Source organism: Ixodes scapularis, unplaced genomic scaffold, assembly GCF_016920785.2.
Source record: "Ixodes scapularis isolate PalLabHiFi unplaced genomic scaffold, ASM1692078v2 PGA_scaffold7__128_contigs__length_106722199, whole genome shotgun sequence".
In the NCBI taxonomy this organism is placed as follows: Eukaryota; Metazoa; Arthropoda; class Arachnida; order Ixodida; family Ixodidae; genus Ixodes; species Ixodes scapularis.
The window spans coordinates 26982853-27004900 of record NW_024609882.1 but is presented as its reverse complement, the minus strand read 5'-3'; the positions used below and the strand labels follow the sequence as shown (position 1 = coordinate 27004900).

At 42.6% G+C, this 22048-nt stretch overlaps 1 protein-coding gene across 1 annotated transcript; it reads left to right on the top strand.

Moving 5' to 3' along the window:
- The first annotated feature begins 9044 nt into the window (after positions 1 to 9044).
- Positions 9045 to 21636, top strand: LOC8036535. The gene is made up of 5 exons (XM_002402799.3): positions 9045 to 9219; positions 14266 to 14466; positions 17875 to 17955; positions 18551 to 18628; positions 20039 to 21636. The coding sequence occupies exons 1-5, from the start codon at positions 9169 to 9171 to the stop codon at positions 20114 to 20116; spliced, it is 489 nt and encodes a 162-aa protein (XP_002402843.3). The 5' UTR covers positions 9045 to 9168; the 3' UTR covers positions 20117 to 21636.
- Positions 21637 to 22048: the final 412 nt, after the last annotated feature.

The following is a 22048-nucleotide window of genomic DNA, read 5'->3' as shown; positions in this document are numbered from 1 at the left end:
GGCACCACCGCGCATCCCACACGTTCCAAATATTTGTAGAGTTACTGATTTAATGCTTTTCAACGACGCTCAGCAAGTTTCTAATTGGAACCGTGCGTTTATTTTCACTAATTAAAGATAGCAAGCTAGTTTATTTATTCGACTTATCGCAATGATAAGCCCTTCCCTCCCTCACCCCCCCCCCCCCCCCCCCCCCCCCCCGTTTTATGTCCCTTTACACGTATACCTGACCACCTGCACAGACCGGACTAGTGTATAGCTTTCGCGACTTGCTTTAAACAAATCTGCAAGGCCTAAGAAACACCTTGTATTTTAGCTGAGATGAAGTACCCAAGGAAGGAGTTGTATACAATAACAGATTTTTGTCCCCTTAAAATGGAGCACGATTCGTCGCGCCATCCAGACGACTGACGGCCCCCAGTCGCCAATGAAGGGCGCGAGTTGAGCTCCATTTCAGGTTGGAGTCAATTTACGTCTGCGTAAAGTTTATCCGCCTCGGGGACTTCGCTTAAACATTATATCTAATCATTAAACGCCTAATTTCACCCTTGCGGTAGTTACGATCGGGGCCGGTGGCAACTGTTTACATTCGTTTGCTCTACTATACTGACCGCTAGCTCCTGGTTAGCTCATAGAGCGCTCGTCTCGGTTTGAAAGCATACCAAGATCGATTCCCAGACCTGGCAGTTTTTGTTTCGGTGGCCACCAGTATCCTAAAAGGCGCGAGTCACGCTTCACTTTAAATGGAAGTGAAATCAATCATACGTTGTGTATTATTTAGTCATAGTAGGCACACATTTAGTAACCGCATAAGAATTAAAAAAAAAAGTATCGGCGAGAGTCAATCGTTAATCTCTAAAAAACAGCTCCGTCGAACAAATTAACGAGGCGGTACATATCAAACCGATACCCCTGTCACAAGGACAAATTTAATGTCGCTTTTCACAAATGACATTCACAGAACTACACGGACACTGTTAATAATATTTGCTGCAAAACACACTAGCTATTGAGTGCTTTGGCGAAGTCATTCCAACGTTTACTGGCAGACCGAGCGTGTAGCCTCAACAACAATGCACCTCGTGTAAAAAAAAAAAAAAAAAAAAAAAAATCAGTAAGAAACAAAAGAAACAACAAAGTTTTGCAAAATGATGACTCGTGTCGCTGCCGTGGTTGTCTCAAAATACCTGCAGCTGGCCGCATAAGGGGTAATTGGTGGCTGTTTTTGAAACCTAATGTAATCCTGTATCGCGAAAAAATACAAGATGTCGGTATGCCAGAGTCGCCCTCCTCGTGTCGCGGTTAGAGAAAGGGGTATAGGAGACCTGCGCTCGCACATACCCTCATGTTAATGCTTGTTCACACATATTTTGCGTTTCAGTCTGACCGTGTGCATTAGGCCCGCTTGCGATCTCTTACGACGAGATCAGAGCCGGACGAGATGACACACTGGCGCCATCTATCGGGGCCATGGAACACTTCCGAACTGCATACGTACAACTAGACTGAAGGTTGTGCAGTATTGGCAAGATCGAATTTGCGCGCCGTCTATGAGAAATGTGTCAGAAATATTTCATGCACAGAGTTAAAAAAATAATGCAAAAAATGAACCCAGATTCGAGGCGTCCTAGGGATGCACCGATAAATGTCGCCAGTGTGGTTTGTCGTCGCGTAAACAATGACATGTGGTTGCAAAGCAGCTGATCACGCTCAAATACAAACGTGCAAACCACCTTTTAATGTAATCAAGGGTGACTGCGATAATTGGTCTCTTTGTGTCATTCATGCTTACGACTACATTTATCTGGATGATAGAAAAGGGTCTGTTTGTTAAGCATTAGTTATCTTGACGGGATTGCACGGAGATTGCCTTGCACTAACCATCACTGGGATTGAGAAAATGTCTCATTTTCTGAACGTTTCTGCAACAGGAAACGAAGCGCTACTGTGCCATAGTACGGCTCTGCTATGCGTACGCCGACGAAGCCAAGGATGTAAGTCGCGGTGAACTGAATCTAGAAAAAAAAAATACGGGTCGAGTTTTTTGACGTTCACTTACTTTCCTCGCAAGGATCACGCAAAATTCAGCAGGGTCTTCCATCGCTGTTTCGACAAGTATTTCATGGGCTACGACGTCCTGCATCCCGTAAGTTTCACGCTCCCTTCGAGACTTCAAACCCCAGCTTTCTCTAACGTATTCGGTACAGTTTTTTGATGGAACTGCGCGACTCGAACGAGTCGCCAGAAATGCACAAAGAACAGTAAAATAATAGCAATGTGCCTCGTCGCGAACTCCTTGTACGTTGCAACATTAACCGGAACAATATACGACCAACCTAAGCAATCCGAATTTCTTGTAATATCGGAGCCGGCTTGCTAGAAGCAAAGTCAAGAACCGCAGTCGAACTGCTCATACATAGTACAAAAAACAAAAAAACACGGTCTACAGACATGACGACAGAATTAGCAGAGGACATATTCCTCAGACATACGTTCCAACTTTCAAGTAAGTTTGCTTCATATATTTGCATGCTTAGAACATGACTGTGGACAGTTTTTGGTGTGCTCAATCTGGTACAGACACCGTCACACAAGGAAGAGACACGGCCTCGGACAGTGACTACAGGCTGTCACTTTTGTACGATGCAATAGCGGTATCACCGCGGCTTTCAATGAGATTGTGTAAAAGAAATCCTTGCCAAAGTTGCAGAACCTGCGGAGAGGCACGTGAATTCGAGTCTCGAGCACTCGCCTGCAACCAGGGGGGCTATTTTGCACGTTTTGGATTCCCAGGAGACTAGAGAGACGGAAGTGACGTAGGTGTGAATGAACGTATCTTAGCAGCACCACGCAACGCGTCATCAGCGACTCCACCAATCAACATCCAAAGAGCGTTGTTGACGTCACTTCTTTCCCCCTAGTATCCTGGGAGTCCAAAACGTGCAACATAGCCCCCCAGGCTCGACAGGCTTTCTTGTACGCGGTCTTAGCTCAGACGATGTTTCTCTAGTAAGCCGGTTTTGATCTTGCTAAAATCCTAAATTGCAAAAAAAAAAAAAAAAAAAAGTTCGAAGTCTTATTTTTTGATAACTGGACGCAGACAACCCGAGTTACCTAAAATATTTTGATTACCCTGCGAATGTTCGACCGGCTTGAGCAGCATTTGGGAATACGACTATTAGGTTACTTGCAGCCTTGAAATTTCTAGTAAACTTCGAGCTTCGGGTGCTTAAACGAACCATGCTCCGGTTTGGGCTAATTGGTGTAACATTATGAGGTATGCTGCGCTGCGAAGTTACATTGAACAACATCTAAAAATTAGGGACTTTTTTTCTTCATAAGCGGATTTTACAATATTATGTGATTCAAGACAACCTACCTTATCTTACACACAAATTATGCGCATAAAACACGCATAATCCTGCCGGTGCTGTGCGCAACATTTATCTAGTTAAAATACGACTAATTGAAAAATAATTGCTAACAGCACGGGAAAGAAAACAATGCCATTCGTCTGCAATCCGGCTGGAAAAGTATGGTGGACAACCATGGCCAAACATCCTGTGTTTTCTCTATTAAGAAAATGCATATAACAGGTCGTAGGGTTCCTTCATATGGTATTATAAGATATAACATATAAGCCATATTGGTGTGCATGTTTTTATTGTTTTTTTCAGATATGAGAGTAGCATAAAAGAAACACAAGGTCAGACCAGTTCACGACGTGTGTTACGGTTTCCTCTGAGTCTCGTTAAATTCACGTTGGGACATGAAAAAAATCCTCTAAGCCATAACGTTTTTGAGAATCGCCGACTAAGTGCTAAATATCATATTATCGTTAAGGTACAGAGTCAACGCGCTAAGTGCTTGCAAAGAACGAGATCCCCAGCACTGGAGAGTTCCATGCACCAGAAGATTACGAAGGGCCAGTTATACCTACTTTATTTAAAGGGGCACTGACACCCCAAAGGTCGTATTTATTTTTATTGTCTAAAACGATGCAAGTTGCAGTCATAGACACGCAAAAAAAAACGCATCGCGAAAAAAAATTTTCCCGCGCGCGCGCGCGCCTTTTTATTTTTGGCGTTTGATTTTCCCGCCCTCGCCTCCTCGCTTCTTTTGATCGGTGACGTCAAAAATCAGAAAATTTAGAAGCTTTGTAGGCGACATCTCTATAACATTTAATTACGGCAATCCTAAAACATGTTTTTTAACGCAATTGCGAACGCACTACGGCCCTTCTTTTTGAAATACCAAAAATCGGGAGTTCGTTGTGGTGCCGTCTCCTGGATTTGTATCCTCCAACGGAAAACAGGCGACACCGCTCAAAACCGGTCCGCCGCAACGCCGCCGCGCACTCCTTTCCTCCTCGCTTTGGGTCGCCATGGCAACAGCAGGGAGTGGTGAAAGAAAGTCGACTCTCAGGTCTCCGCAATTTTTGACGTCAAGGCACCGGCGCCGACCGCGCGGGAACTTCGAATTCGGCATTTGGAAATTGTTTTTTTACTTCACAAATACTGAATTCCCAAATTTCAAATTTTGAGGGTAATGTCCCGGCATCGTTTTCAATCGTTTCGGATAATAAAAAAAAATATGATTTTGATGTGTAAGTGCCCCTTTAAGAACTGTAATTGTGCCAAGACCCATGTGGTCGCCATCAGCTTAAAGGGATACTACAACGAAATTTCGGCGCTTATTTTATGGTCTATATGTGTTCAAAGGACCAGTATCACATCGAACACACCAATATCTTGTTAAAAAGTCACGAAAAGGAATTTTAAAACGAATTAAACGATTAGCAAAGAGCACCTGGTGGATGTCGCTAACGCCTCGTTTGTAATGCCCGTCTAGGAACGTTGACAGGTAGTGACGATGCTTGTCTCGCCTCCGGTCACGACGAGAAAAGAGGGGAAGGAGGAACTCCCATCTTCCCGAGAATCCCTTTTGTGTGTTCCAAAAGTAGCTATTGTCCCCCTACAAGATTATAGAAGATTAACCTGTCACTCAAAATTCGTACAAAAGCAGCCGCTTCGGTGGCTGGAACGACTAGGCCATCCCCTCGACGTCTGCCTCGCCGTAGCTTTGCTCGTCCCGAGACGACCTACGTCACGATTGCGTCGGATATCACGTGGTCTTCGCTGGGCCTTCTCCGAGCGCTTGCTAGAGTGGGCCGTTTATTACAAAAAATGCAGCCACCAGGCTCAAAATACAAACGTGCGATTGTCATTTACGGATATTGTGGATCATATTCAACCTATTTTTGAACACGACGAATATATTTCAAATTTTGATAAAGTATCCCTTTAAGAGGGCGTGGCGAATCCGTGCATCTAATTATCGCTCTACAACCAATCAGATTGCAGCAGTAGCCATTAAAGGGGCCGAAGAACCAATCACGCAGCACGTTTCTTAAAGGGGCCGTGCAACAATATTCACTTGGCATGGTTTTTCACCTTGAACAAGCTTCTGGAAACCAGTTAAACCCAATAGTGTACTCGCACGCAACGCCATTGGCCGAAAATAAACCTTTTTTTTGTTTTGTTCAGGTGTTATCTCAAGAATGAAAGCGAGCGTTTTCTTTCGATTTGTCTTTCGCAAAACGTGATGACGTCCAGTTTGGAGGTCGCAGTGTTGGTATAGTTCCCCCCGGTGACGATATTTGAATGCGGCACATGGATTGGGCCCCAGCACTGATTGCGTGAACACTCGATTTGGGCTCGCGATAATCCAATGGCTCGACATGCATTCGGCTAGTGGCTCCTGGTGTCTAAAATCGCTGTGATGACGACGATGGCCGAACTGCCGACAATGTCTGGAACTCGGCGCGTGTCCCGTGTTTTGCAAACCCCAGCGCGTGACTATATGATAAACACTGGCGGCATATAATCGACTCCGGATTACGTGGCCGCTTGTTTTGGCTGCCCGTCGAGGTGGAAAACGCTGCTCGTTTTTCTTTAATTTTTGGCGACTACCGTTTGTACGAGGATAAAAATTGACTCGTGTTTCCTGGGTTAGAAAAGTCAAGGGTTCCTTCTTCGTGATATTTACGTAAAGTAGAAAATCCTTGCGCCGCATCTATAAGCTGCCAGATACTATAGTAAATAAATGCATTTAAGAGAAAAAATACAACAAAACACGATCGGTCAGCGTTAGTCCCAAATACAAACAAAATCGATCTCAACTCCCGAAATATGTAGAATTGAAATATATGCTTCGAAGTCGTAAATTCCAATGAGCGCGTCAACGCATTTATGTAAGCATACACTAGACATAAAATAGGGGGAATGTTTGCTTTTCCCATTTTGTTGACAGCCCATTTTTCTGTTGCAGGAGATGAAGGAGAAACAAAATGTTACTGCCGTGTCCTTGTTGAGGACTTTTCGAGTAAGGATGAGTTCTTGCTTTTCCCAGAATAGATATATAACGTGCAAAATGAACACAAAAAAGTGTTTTGTTTTTTATTAAAACAAAATAGGCATCGCCCAACACTCCAGACCAGATGCGAAAGTTTCAGAACTTAAGCGTTACCTTCTTCGAAAGTCATCAGCGATTTTTGAATATTTTCACGAAGAAAATATAGGAGCCGAGAAAGCCCAGAAGTACATGAAGATGAATGACGTCGTCTACCGTGAATTGGCCTTACTTTCCCATTGAAAGTTTCAGAAAAATCAATTATACATTTTGAATAAGATAAGGATCGATTCTTGAAAGTTTCGCATCTGATCCGGTACGCTAGCGCTGCTTTTGAGCGGAGACTGAGCCTTTGGCGATGCATAGTGCGTTTTTGCTTAGAAAAAAAAAAAGTAAATTGTTTTCCGGAACACGCTGTATAGGTTACAAAACGTCCTGCAGTAAATAGCTTTCGCAGATTTGCATTGCCACTTAATGTTCTATGTTCTATCACCGAATTACGTTGCTACTCATACAGTTACTTCTTTACATTTACCTTCTTACTATCTCTCTTTCTCTTTCTCCAGAGTTGTTTTGGAACAAAAATACCCAAAGACGAAAAATACCTGCTGTTCGGCGCAATGTGGACCTATGAACTAACTCATACCTAGATGATTGGAAACGAAGCATTCACTAAACAAGAGAAACCTCTCCAATGCGAGTGAACCGTAAAGGCCTGTTCACACCAGAGCCTTTTATACTGTATAAAAGGCTCTGGTTCACACATGCAGCGGAACGCTCCGAGCACAGCGCTGACCTCGCGCTAAGCGCGTGCCGACGGGAGCGTTCACCAGCTTTGTATCGCACCGTCAAAACTGTTGCTCATGGCAGACGATAAGTAGCTGACGACACGTGAGCAGTGCTACATGAGCGCTTCGCGGCATGTGTGAACCGGCCTTTGAAGGCAAACAATTTATTCTCCTGCATGCTTCGTACATAACCTCGAGGTAAATAAAAGTGTTGGCTTCTTGAATTCGAACGGACAGGCTACTTCATAATTCCTCTAAACCGCGCGGAACAATAATAAATTTGTTTTCAATTATCAGCTGTTGGCGTGTGTTATTCCGAGCTTCGAACACGTCTAATGGTAGTCGACAAATGCATATTCTATATGGAATAGCGAATGGGGTAACTGACTAGACGTTTTCGATGTACAACTTTACTGTGAGTGGGGACTCATATGGCGAAATCCTATTATGCAGACGTTTGCGCAGATATCAGTCACCTTTAGGTTCGATTAGGGTTCATTATTACGGGAATTTTCTCCTCCACGCTTGCTACAACTGGAAGGATTAAGAAAAAAAACAAAAAAACATCGATATGTTATGGCAGGGTTTTTGCAAGTTTCTCCTTTTTAAGAAACTCGGATTCGATGGTTTTCAACAAATTACTCCGAAAACAGCTCCCCTGCAAAAAAAGGTTGTGTTTGAGAAAAGACATATTTACATCCACCAACATCTAGATAGTATCCCCAGAACGTTTCATTACTTTACACTGTATAGTTAATTTTTTATTAACTTTGTTTTGTCCACCAAAGCTAAAGAAAAGGTAGCGTTTGGAGCACTTTGAACGCATTTTTTTTTTTCGTTCCTCTTTTTGGTATAAATTAAATTTTAGTCAATCTATCGTTTGACAATGGCAATACCCAGGGAAGGCTCGCTCTTCCCTTTTCCTGACTGAAATTTAATAAGGAATGTGACTATGAAATTTTTTCTCACTTTAGGAATGCCTTCTATAAAAAATGTTGACATTTTGTCGAAGACACAAAATACCAAAAAGTTGACCAATTTTGCAAAAGAGAAAATTTATATAAATAAATGACTTATTACAAAAAGCTTTTCATTGCCTCATCCCCTAGGCATTCTGCTACATATCTAGCGAATAAAAATCTTAAATACTGTGATCGTTTCCCGACGATAGATTAACCAAACAATGTAGGCGTGTTGTTGATAGAAGCTGCTCTAATTTCCTTCCCTCTTAACCGACATACCTGAAATTTTGTTATGCACCCTTTAGCATGACCACCAGCCTACCCTGTAAATTTCATTAATTTTAACCGAAGGGTTCGAAAGTTGACTCTGCCAGGGGGTCTGTCCCCTTAAAAAAAGAAAGAAAAAAAAAAGAATCCAACGTATATGATTATATATTTCCACAAGTTGTGTACAGCGCTAGCAATGGCACGGGTGTGAGAATCTTCCTTGTAGGTTGACTCCAACACTGCAAGGGAAGGGCGCGTGAGCGTGTGGTTTTCGAAACCGAATAAAAGACGTTCAGTGTCGTTGCCCGGGTGGCGCGCAATAATAGAGGACCCGATAGCAGTCCGGTGCGCACAGATCTGTATACGCACCGGTGAACTCCACAAAAGGCGCCATTAAACGCACGCTGCTGGAGTTGTCAATGCCGTCTCCACGCGGCGCCTTGACGCATCGGATAACGTCTAAGAAAGAGAAGATACCGCGGCGCACGAAGCAATCGCCGGGAATGAAACTGATAGGGCGAGCTAAGAACGTTTCGTTCGAGATAAGCGCTCCCGATTACGGGCGGGTGCTGAGTCGACTACGGAACAACGTGCGTGTTCTCGGTATACGGTCACAAGTCGTTTCCGTCAAAGAGGCAAGAGCTACCCTGCAGTCCGACAGGCTTGCGCGGCTTTAGGCGCCGGATACAGTCGCCGTCGGGTTCCCATGCTGCGACCGCCAAGAGCACCGAACCGACTTGATGGCATCCATTACAAGATGTCTCCTGCTTGTCACAAACATCGCACTCTGGGTAAGGCCTGTACCACGTCACTTTCCGTGATCGCTCTTAATTATCCCGTGATATACAGGGTGTCACAGAGAAAAAAAAATACCCTTCCACTGTTGGTGTTGTTGCTTTGTGACATCACAAAAATAACCTACGCACCGCCAAAAGCTCAGTCTAAACCGAAATTTAGCGCTAGTGATCACAGCCAGCTGCCAAAGTTTCGGAACTAAGCATTATCTCATTTAAAAGTTTTAAAGAATTTCCTCAAATTTTCGACGAGAAAGTGTGGCACTCACGGTAGCCGACGCCATTCATCTGACTCCATTAGGTCACCGAAAATCGTTAGGATGGATGCTTGGACGAGTTAGTAGTAAGAGTTCGTATTAGTAGCAACAGGTCATTGTAAAGGAGAACAAAAGGATATAACACACAGAAAGACTAACACAGCGCTGACTAAAAACTTGTGCTTCTTCTACTTTGGAGAAAAAAGCGTTTCGTCTACTTTTTCTTGGTAAAAAAAAAACACACACACACAAACACTGGAAATATTTCTTTATCACACTGACTATACTTCGCCAAGTAATATAGCTCTTTGGCAGATAAAGAAACGGAAGGGGCGCCGACACAGTTTTTATGGAGTCGCACGACCTTTTCGGCCTCAATTATTTCTCTATAACTATGGGAACGTGATTCCGGGCTAACACCGTGCATTTTGTGAACTTGAGATCGCAAACACAGTTTCTAGAGTGAATCCCTAGACGACCAAAGATACTGTACAGAGATACTACTATGCTACTTGGCGAAGTAGTCAGCGAAATCAATGAGCGAAATTTCTAGAATGTTTTTTGTCTTCTTTATAACGTGGTCCTTCTTTTTAGAAAAAAAAGTAGAAGACGCGTGAGTTGCTAGTCAGCGCTGTGTTTGTACTTCCAGGATTCACCTCATTTTGTTTTTGTTTATAACGCGCTGTTGCTGCTAATACATGATTTACAGATGTCGGTATTCCTGGGTACTAACGGTTCTTTCCACTCACTAGTTGTCTCAAGCTTACTTCGACGGTGGGAGACTAACACGGTGAACTGAACTCTCACGGCACATAAAATACCGGCATGGTCGCGAATGACATCACGGGCAAGCTATGTGTATGAACGTCTACAAAAAATAACGTTAGTTTTGAAATTTTGGCATCTAGACCGGACCGACCACTGTAGTTATATGTAAAAGAACACTAATCGTCAAGCAATAATTAGTTGTTTTTATAAAAATAAAAAATCACGTTTTTAATTTTTCGGAATTTTTTTTTTTTTTTTTTTTTTTTATTGCGAAAATAAATTACGCGTCGTCGTGCTCTTAGTCTCAGGCTAAAATGTAGTGCTAGCGGCGCGGAACAGACGCGAAAGATTCCGACTTTACAGTTATCCAATACAAAAGTTATCCGCAATTTTTTTAAAGATTTGATTAGATTTAGGGGCATTTACGCAAAAAATAAAGTGAAATCAAAGTAATTAGTGAAATTTCCAAGAAAGAAATACGTTTCTTTTTCTTCCTGTGCAGAGGCACGAATGCCGTTGTGTTCTATCGTCCAGTACATGTCCACATGCTCGAAATCTTTGAAAATATAGCAAGACCATAAAACACTTGGTGTCCGATAAAAAAGGTCAGGTTTATAAAATAATTAAAAACAAATAGTCGTATTTTGCGCCCACAATGTGCGAAGAAACGAAAGCGATGGCTGTTTCACGGTCGCGCAACGCGGGGGGAATGGTGCCGTGACGTCCCTGAGGACGGAAGTGCGACGTGGTTAATTCTCAGAGCCGTCGTGGTTGGCGTCGTGGAGGCCACTGACGACCGCCACGAGTGCTCGGTGACCCCTGAAATAAGTGAGTAAGCCCGGTGAAGGGAGGGTTTCTAAAACAATCAAACATTACGCGGAGCAACTGCATGGATACTGCCAAAGTGGGAGTTCGCATAACGCGAGTAATGTTTGAAAACAAGTTTTTGAAGCAGACGACACGGAAGATTCTCCCTTCGTCGTGCTATTCTTGGCGGGACGCCAGGGCTGCCCTCTTCGCTCTCTTCGCGCGGCACGGCCGACGGAAAGTCCCGACTTCCCGCTCTTCGCGCCCAGAAGGGAGAGGAAAAATAGATTTTCCATTCTTCGCGCCCACGGCAACGACAGCTGTCGAGAACGACGTCTCTGCAAAAAGTGTCGCCAATAAAGCTCTCACGTTAAAAAAAGAAACACATTTCATACATAGTCTATGTACCTTTCCCCCCCCTATTTTCCGGATGTTAACCGCTGGTAAACCTGCAAGAAAGGTTTATTTTCAATGACATACATTCGGCAGGTTAGCAATATTACTTTCATCAGACGGTTGGCATAGCTTTAAGAAAAAACCTTTTGTACTTTGTTGTTTAGAATTGTATCTCGTCTTTACACAACTGCTCTTGAACATTAGTTTGGGGCCTGAAATAATGCGAAGTTAAACATCACTCACTGATAAAAAAAATATCGTAACTTAGTAACACTGTTTTGTGTACTTGCTTTAGTTATTGCGAAGTGCTGGTTACAGTAATAAGCGTAAAGTTTATTTATCACTCTAACAAAAAAAAAATTTCAAGCGCTATTTTCAGAACTATCTTACATAGCATCACGCAACGCTCATCATCAACTAAAACTTGCTATCCGCCGTTGCAGAACATCGATTTTGAATACATATTTCTTGGCTCAAACCTCTATTGCTTGAAATAGCCTTTCTGCAGTCACTGTCACAATTACAGACACTGCTGATCTTACAATTGCGATTACTTCTCTGCTAAAATATTCTAAAATAAAATATGCAATAAGAAAAACACAAAATGAAATTATTTAATGAGCAAGAATACTGTTCGCTAAGACCCGAGTTACTAAGCGTCGTAGCGAAAGTATCGAAGATGATTCCTCTTATTCTCCCGCGAACAGAGAAAACATATGAGAGTTTTCCCAGAGTAATGCCCAGCGCACCGCAAAACTAGGCTGGCTGCTGACTGCTTCAATTGGAAACCACAAGTCGCGTGGCTCTCACGTACATAATAATAACTCTATCGGTTTAATGTAAAGTGATGGCTGCACTTTTCTAGGTGCTCAACAGATGGCAGCACTAACCCGCGTCGAGTAAAGTGGTCACTTTATTTGAATTCGGCCAAAGTTGTCAAGAGTCTTAAAGATTTTTTTGTCTGAAAACAAGAATATTTGTGATAGCTCCATTTCTGCGACCAACAAGGTTTATCTTAAAAAAAATATTATAACCTAACAGTCTCATACAAAAAATATGAAGTTGTGCAATACGTCAGAAATTCGACTGAAAACAACCTTGACGGTTCTTTAGAAACGGCTAAATTAACGTTACTGAGACTGCTTATCTTTTTTTATACACCAGGAACTATTCTGGAAGTTCTTTAGAAGGAGTTAGATTATCTGTGATTTGTATAGTTATTTTATGATACTTTATCTACAAGATTTCAAATTTGTTACATAGAGCAAATCTGACTGATGAAAAAACTCCACAACCAGTAGCCCTATTTACCGCATACGCTACGGGAAGGGGGCCGCGGCCAAACCACGGGCATCAGCTAAAACGTATTGCAAATGCAAACAATGATTGTTTTTTTTTTTTTTTGTGTGTGGGGGGGGGGGGGTGTTGATGGTGCTATTTCCGCCGTTGTTAAAACAAAGAACACCAATCAACTCCGAACGTTACTTGTTGACGCTACCGACATTAAAACAGTTATTAAGAAGTATTTTTAAAAAAAATATAGGACCTCTTTTTTTTACTTTTTTTTTTTTTTTGCAACTTGATAATGCCAGGCCACATGCTTTGCGTGCCCCCAGCTAGACAATTGAGGGAGAGTCTGACCACACAAGGGTGTCTACCATACAGTTCAAACTTGGCTCCACATAACTTCGACCCTTTCCCGAAACTTAGCGAAGACCGTCGTGGACATCAGTAACTGTATGCATTCAAAGAAGACGTGATATGGCTGTCGAAAACTGGCTGAGGAAGCAGAGAGTGGATTTGTTTCTTTACCACTTCACGAACCTCTTACCGTTCTCAGAAAAGTATTTAAGTTATCGGGCGAATATGTTTAGAAATGATTACAGGTCGTGCTTACTTTTGCGTTTTGTTAATTATACCATTCCCATTCAGTCACTAGAAATTCTGATGAACGTAATAGTTTTCAGTCGACCAAGACGGCGTTGATTAGCAACGCGGAATTTAGCGGTACCTAAAGGCGTTTTACCTAAACTCGCAAGCAACATGTGTTCCAACTATTTTAGATAAATCACGAAATATTCAGAAGTGCTCTAAATGGGAGTTCCGGCGGAATTTTGAAGAACGCTGATTTGCCTCAATGTTGAATTAACGGACCGATAAACAGTAAAGAAATTAATTATATGTTAAAATATTTGTTTCTGGAGAACTTAAATTTTCAGACTTTGTTCTCACCATTCTTTATGAACTGAAGAACACTACTGGCAACACTAAAAACGCGATGATAGATGTTGTAATTTGGGCAATACAATCTGTTCTTAATGGAATACAAGACGTACGATAGCGAGAAATGAATGCAGGGAGAACTCACTCTAACAGAACAAAAAAAAAAGGGGGGGGGGGGCTATGTATTGTGTTTATTAGACTGCCTTGTCGAACATGCAAGTCTTATAACATATGAAGTTAAATACCAGAAAACGCGAGGAAATTTGAACATTAGTTTTGGCATCATCTTTATTCGCCGTTTTATCAATAAATGTTACGAATTCAGAGACGATAAATAGCTTGTCCAGAAGGGTTAACCCCGTGTATCCCAAACATGCATCTAGTTCAAGTATAAAACAGAAAAAAAAGAAAGATATTGCAATGATTTTGATTTTTAAAATGTTCTTTTCCAACGTGCTGCAATCAGTGACTCTTGTAGCGGTAAACATTTCTAGGCCGGAAAACGTCGAAGTTTCCACACCTGAAGTAATACGCCTAAGAACCGTGGTATGTCTTTCTTTTTATTTTATTTTTCTCTCTCTCTCTCTTCAAGTTGATGGGTGCGTGTTTACTTGCGGCTGGCGTGACGGCGTTCGTCAGACCGGACCTGGTCCAATGGCTCCTCAACGATGACAGCGGGCGTTCGCGCGAAGAGATCTGCGCCTTCTACATCGGCTCCGGGTCCTGCCTCCTCCTGACGGCCACTGTGGGTCTGTGGGGAGCCTGCCGCTACCTGTACGGCGTCCTCAGCCTAGTACGTATCACACAGCATACAAAAGGTCGCATCCAGGATGCACGGGGTTTCCGTGACGAATTAGAGGCAGCCGGGGTCACACCATTCATACATCGTACAAAGTACAGTATGCAGACACGAGTCACAGCAATATCCGTGGTTCGAATGCCCCGTGCCAAGTTTTCTCCTCGAACTCATTGCCACGCGGCATTCGAGGCAGGGATCTCGCGGTGACTCGCGTTCGAATCTCTGCGCAGACTGTCTTTTGTACGACGTATAACCCCGGCTCAAGGTCACATCACCATGTTCTTTCCTGATAATCACATAACGTGACATAACATAACGTCGTTTATAGAGCGGTTTTGGAATTTAGCAAAAAGACAAACAGTTTTTGTGTTTTTTTTTCACTTCATGGCAAGCCGATTTAGCCGCGTGCCGGAACAACGGACAATCGGATGTCACTGGATGAAGCACTGAAGACTTGTTGGGCGCGTTCTAAAACTCTCACGCAGGCTCGGCGTTGATTTACTTGGACTGTGACTTGATATTGCCCGGATACAATTCAAAGTGCATAGCTTGTGTTCTGGTTTCAATGTCCATGTTCTTTCACTTCACTGCACAAACTTGTTTCAAAAAATTCAAAGACATCTTGAAAGCTAGTAAAAAAAAAGGCAAAATGTCTTTACGTGTTGTTTTTCCTTTTCTTTCCACCTATTATAATTTTTGTTATTAACGCAGGAGTGTCTAAGCAACAGCTGGCTAGGTGGTTGGTTGCAGAGCTCACCAAATTACTTTCGTTTTGTAATTAAATTACATAGCTAATTCCTACATTCAGCTTGCGGGTCCTCAAGTAAAATAAATGGTGATGATGGTGACTTAGCGTATTACTACTGAAACGTAATGAAATTACATTAAATATTACCACGGCGTAAAAGTGATTATTACAATTACAAATGGCTTAAGAAACGAATGGCTTAACTTTCAAATTACGTTTAATCTCGCTAGAGCAGTGAAATATTTGGTGAACTCCCATCCCGCACTCACTTTATAGTTTCTTGAACAGTATATCCTGACCAGTGAAGAGAATGCGTAGTATGTTCGTTGTATCTGAAGTATAACACTTTCGAGAACCAGTGCTAATTTCTACTAAAGCCTCTTCAATTCTGTGGAACCTTTACCCAAGCAACGATGTTGACTTGCTTTGCTGGTTCCATTAGTGCATCTGAATTACTGGCTAGATCGTAACTTGTGTTTACAAATGTGCAATGACAAAGCTCATGCAAGGAATTCCTTCAAGAAAGAAGCTTGATAGTGGTCTCGGGAACAAAAAAGACGGTCTCTGCAACCTCCCCTCTCCAATCAATTTCATCAGTCTTTTTTTTTTTTTTTAAGTAGAGTACATTTTTGTATGTGTGAGTGCTGCGTTTTAGTTATTGTAATTATTGGAAGCTTCCAACAACTTAGTACTTTTGTCATCTTCAAGGAATATTCCTCCTTGAATCATATTTTGTTTTCCTAATTTACAATGTTTTCGAAGATGCATTTTCTGTAAAAATGAAGTTGCCTTTTATTTATGCAGGTGCACAAAATTTACCTGAAGTTAAAATAGTAATTCGGGAATTTAATCAAAATTATTCCCCGGAAAATGTATTATAATTGCTAAATTACCTTCGCGGAGAGTAATCAATTAATTTACTCATTACTATCATAAGTAATAAATTACTGCGAATACATTACATTAATTTAATTAGTGCCCCCTCTGGTTGGTAAGAGTAGTCTTTCGCAAGACCTACATCATTTGCCTTTGTATATCGTAACGTGCAAAGGAACAGGAGCAGCCATAGTCTAAGGTGTTCTTGCGTTGGGCCCTCCGTGAAGTACGATTCATTTATTGCACAATAGAACCTTTCTATCAATTCATCGAGCAACATTGGCGGCGGCCATTATTGATACTTTTGGTTTTTAATTTTCTAGGCTAGGTGGCGCAAGCTACCGCCCGTTATAAAAGTACAGCCATTAGCATCCATTCATCCATTGGGCGCGAGGCATGCGATTCTATCAGAGTTCACGCCGAACCCTGTCGCAGCCCTCGTGTCCAATACATACTCGGAAGTACGTGATCAAGCAACACGGCCGGCTCGGATGATTGGTGAATAAGCTACTGGATGGCGGGTACTTTTGAAAAGGGTGTATTGCAAAGGCGCGTAACGTAATGTCAGATCGAAAGAAGGGTTCCCTCCCGAGAAGCAGCAACAAGCGCAAGCCCGTTGCATTTGAACAATGCCTCACACCCCTGCCCGTTTGGATCTGGATGAGCATCGTAGCGGCGTGCGGTCGTGTATCACTATTGCGCGGTGAACGTTAATGACCACAGGCGAGCGGTTGTACTGGACTGGCTAAATTTCTCATACACAGCTGGGAGACAAGTCGCCCGTTGAGGCAGACTAAGTTCTAGGCTGTATAAACATAAACACACCTGAATCGTTTTTTTAACATCGCTTTCAACGCAAACATACAAAGCAGGCGTGACCAAAAATGTTGAGCTATTCTTGTATCTCTAGATGTTTGATCGGGAATAGCGATAAAAGTAGCGACAACCTTCAAAAAAAAAAACGCAAACATTGGCAGACGAAAAAAAAAAAAAAAAACCTCGGAGGACGCTTAAGCTTCGCCTTTAAGAGTGAAAGGCGACAAGCGTATTTTGCGTGGTCTAGTCAGTAGCGTGTCCGGCTCGCAACCGGGGTTTGAATCCCGCCTGAAATTCCTCAAAGTGTTTGTTAGACAAATGAAATACTTTATGAAGCGAAACATTTGAGACAAGTGGCGACCTTTGATTCGCACTATATGTAATGTTTTATTCACATTCATTTCAACGTGACGTCACGCTTCACGTGAGCGTTGTCGGTCGCTTGATATTCCCGCGCGATGTCATGTATCTGTGACGTCATGACCCCATCAACCAATCAGGATTTTAGCGTCACGCCACCGACGCCGGATTTTCTGTGACACGAACTCCATAACGCTGTCGCGTATTTCCAATTTCTTGTGCAGGTGTGCTGCCTGTAACTTGTACATATATTGCCGCTGTTGCCGAGATTTTTGGGGTATTAGAAATCTTTCCAACTGTTCCTACAGCTCTTTTCTTTCAGCTCCTGTCGTTCTATCAATGACAAAAAAAGAAGACAAAAATATATATTTCTATACTTGTGAAACGATGACTGAACTGAATATGGAACATAATAATCTTCTATAGTTATCAAAATAATAAAACAGCGTTCGGTGCAATGATGAGGTCGTACTTTTTCAATTGTTTCCCAAGTGCTGGCTGGTCCACGGTTACCTTAATGCTCGAGTAAGCTTATGAACAGCACCGTCGCCCAGTCAGTTTGATTAAATATCCTGAAGCTAACATGTTCTTTATTGACGCAGTACTTGGTGCTGCTTTGCTCGTGCACCGCAGCACACGTGGTCTACTTGGCTCTCCAACTGAATTCGTGCATCAGGGAGCGGGTGAGTTCCTAAGAAAGGTCTCGGTTGTCGGCATTTACAAAGGGACTAGAATGTCAGAATTCCCGTCTGCTATGTACTGCAAGTAGTTTATTCGTATAATGAAATCATTTCATTTCTCTCCGAGTTCAACAATGACGAGACACTTTGGCTAGATTTGGGATCAAGAAAGCGATGTGAGAATTACATACATGCTTGCGGCACTCTCACTACTCTCAATTTGTTTCACATTTCACATTTATTGTTTTCTTCAAGAGTATCATCGCGCCCTATACCTATTATAATCGTTGTTGACATTTATGCATAAAACTGAACTAAAAGAACTTCAGAAACGACAAAGTTCAACGACTGAATTTCGAAGATCCAAAATTTAACTTCGTCGGTAAAAACAAGCAAAATAACCTTTCACTAACACATACCGTTCAGTAATCCCAAATACAACTGCTACCTTTAACGCGATTCTATTTACTTTTCAGACTAGATAATGAATAATTCGATTGTACGCGTTGTAGTCGTGTGACCGGAATCCTTTCCTTCTTTCTGACAGTGCGTTTATGCGCTTAAGGTGATAGAATTTATGTGCTCTTTCCGCTTTCAGGTTTGCACCAAGGGCTTCGACGTCGAGAGCCGCCGACACTGGAGTATTCTGGTCCAATCCCTGGCTCTGTTCGTCCTCGTGAGTCGCAGGCTAGCCGCAAACGAGGGGATTTGCGGCAGCACGCAAAACAAAAAAAGGCTGCAAACGAATTTAAAAATTAACTTATAAACAAACAAAAAATAACACAAACGGATAACTTTGGTAAATTAAATAGCAACAAAAATAAATAAAAAAAAAACTTTCGTTTTGAGGCGGTGTCAATAATGGTTTCCAAATCTGCTTTTGTGGGGGCCGAACTAAAAACGCATGCTCATATATTTGCTCGAGCTTCCTGTAAGAATGTCGTGATGTAATGATTTCCTTACTGCGAGGTCAAAATTAGAAATTGTAAACCGTAAGCATTGAAGAATTTATTTTACAATTTCACCACCCAAGCTTCCGTGATCGAACAAGGCTTACAGCCTTGTTATGTCGAATGTTTTATGAAGGCTTACAGCCTTAAAAGAACATCCGATTCCATATCGTCTCCACTTCTTGGCTCGTCGTATTCAGTCCATAAAATTTGAAAATTTTTCCATGTATCTTTAAAGGACTCACATTTCTTAGATTCAAAAATTTCACATCACAAACCTGGACTTCGGTGTTGGCGGACACTTCTATTAACTTAAAATGCGATGTAAACCGCAAGAATAACCACAGGTTCGAGAAACGCCATAAAGGTGGGCGAAAGTCGCGCATGCGAGGCTTTAAAGTGTATACAGTGGCTGGACTTACGTGAGAATGGTCTTTATATTCCGCAGTCGTCTCGTAATGTCCGGGTCCAACTATACACCGTTCACCCCTAAGCTGACAGCCCGGCGGAAGCTACGCGTTCGCCGGACCAATCAAATGCCCCCTTTCATCACCTGACCCGCTCTCTACGCGTGTATGTAGGTGGGAGCATGATCACGTGGCGAAAGATACACGTATGACTGGTCAACGGGTGCGCAGGTTCCATCGTTCCGTCAGCTTAGGGGTGAACGAAGCATAGTGCAAAAACACGGTGCCTTGATGAGTCACAATCGACAAAGTGCTTAGTCCATACCCAGGCACACGTATGTGCAGCTTTTGTTTGTAATTTATTTGTGTTGTGTATGCCTACATTTTCAGCGTCATAACCGCAGACATTGGCAATGATTTATAGAGAAAATGCTAGAAAAATAGCTTTGTGAGGCTTTATTAACCAAAATACGTATTTTCTACTTGATCCACCGTTGCAAAAAGTTCATCGAACTAAATCTAACCATGTGAAACGCATAGATTGTCCCGCTAAGAATTGGGTGCCTTGGACCCTCAATCGGTCGCACGTACCATATCACTGGCGAATCTCTCGTGTATTGATCTAGGCAGATAGTAACCCAACGGCAAAACAGCCAACGGACACGCCATAAACGGCGAAACGATGATACCGTCCACGCAGTAATTCTTGCATACTTCATTCCACCGCAGTTGGTGACCCTGACGCTGTCAATCCTGGTCTGCTGTAAGGCGAAAACCCGCAGAGGATACCTAGCCGTGCCCCTCTGACGGACTCTACGCTGCGAACCTCCACTCCTGCAGTCAAACACGAGCCCCTGCTTACCCGACATCGGATATCATCGCTGTAGTCTTCCATCTTCCAGATCAGTTGCATCATGGAACCCTACCTCCGAACTGCTATTAGACCATACGAACTGGGAAAGACTGTGTGTGTTTGTGTGTGCGCGCGCGTGAAGGACTCTCCATCTACTAGAATGTGACATGCCGTAGAAGGAGGAGAACACCACACTTCATATCGAAGATGTCTCCTTCCTCTCGGAGATTTTGTCCATCACTAATGGATATGTGAGATGTAAAATCAAGCAATCATTGGATTTCTTATTGGTGACTTTAAATGTTGACATTGCACACTGGCCCTTAGTAAATGTGTGGTCGGGAAGAGAAGAAAGTCTAGGAGTGTAGATACAGTCGTGCCATGGTAATATGGGCCCGGTTAATTTGAATACCCCGCTTTATAGATAATGTTTTGGGGGGACGAATTGTGTAAATACGTGCATTTGTGTCTGGGTATTTTGGACAAGTTTTCGGGGTGCGGAGGTACTATTAACGAGACGAGACTAGTTGTTGCCTGACGACAGTGCTGCATGCGTAAAGATAAAAGAGACAAACAGTGATGGAAGAAAGAATTCGACATTGGAAGTTTCAGCCTCTCACGTCAGCAGCAAAGCGTGAGCACTAACGCAGCCTATGCCTTGAACACCACAGTAGTTACCCAAGGTGATTCATGTCGGCCTTACAGGGGATGCGGCCTCATCAGAGAGTGGGGTGATTTTACATATTTTGTAGGGCCGCCAAAATATTCGAATATCTATCAATATGCATTAATTGACGATTAGTGTTTCACCATTATTCGGTCAGAGACGGGCCCACGCGTTAGACACGGACATTGCAACGAGCCATATCTACGCCCCTGCAAAACTTGACGAAAAAGAACTCGATCAATGACGAGAACTTTCCGTGATTTTAATCTTTTAGACCAGTGGTTCTCAAATGGGAGTCCGCGGACCCTTTGGGGTCCACGAAGGCATTCTAGGGGTCCGCGAAGCCCTGCCTAATCACTCAAACCCGGCAATAAAAGTTGTATTTTTTTCAGATTACGAAGGAATGTTCCGATTATCTGGTGAGTCTTCTCGTGTGTATGTCAATGAGAGAAGTCTCTTCCACATTAGTCCTTAGTTATATTCATTTATTAAATTATAATAATAATTAACCACTACCTCTCCCTTCCCCTCATCACAAACGGGGTCCTCCATCATCTCTGCCGACCCACAAGGGGTCTGCGAGACCTTAATGGTTGAGAACTACTGTTTTAGACAAACAACCGCGAACATTTAGTACTACTCTACCAGGAGAATGTGAACAGAACATGTCTAAAAGCTATTCAATATTACAATTGCTTAGCTTCTAGTGCCCAGAGTACTCAGGGATCGGCACCACCATCCCGCTTCTTTTTGTTGTGGTCTACTGTTTAATATTTTTATGAAATGAATATGCATAGACAAACTAAACCCATTTCACACTTCTCAAATACTTTTATAGTACTTAGTGGCTGGAAAACTGACGTGGGTAAACGAAATGTTTGCGATGTTTTCTGTTTTCTAGTATAATCCTGCCACTAGCGGTATTCAGATGCATATGAAACAATATCTGCATTGAAATTACTTCCTTAGAACGTACCGTCCCTGCATCGCTAGGCCTTTGCCAATTCAATGTCGGCGGAAACGCGTTACAAGCAACGGCGTTACCGGTATTTCCAGTAACGCTGTAACGCACTCGTTACATTTTCAAAACGGTGACAAATAGCGTACTTATGTTACAATTGTTTCGAGTAACGTGTAGCGTAGTTAGGTCACTAGTTACCCTATTTGTCCCATAATTAAAAAAAAAATTACATTTCAATTTGTCACGTTTCTAGGCGCC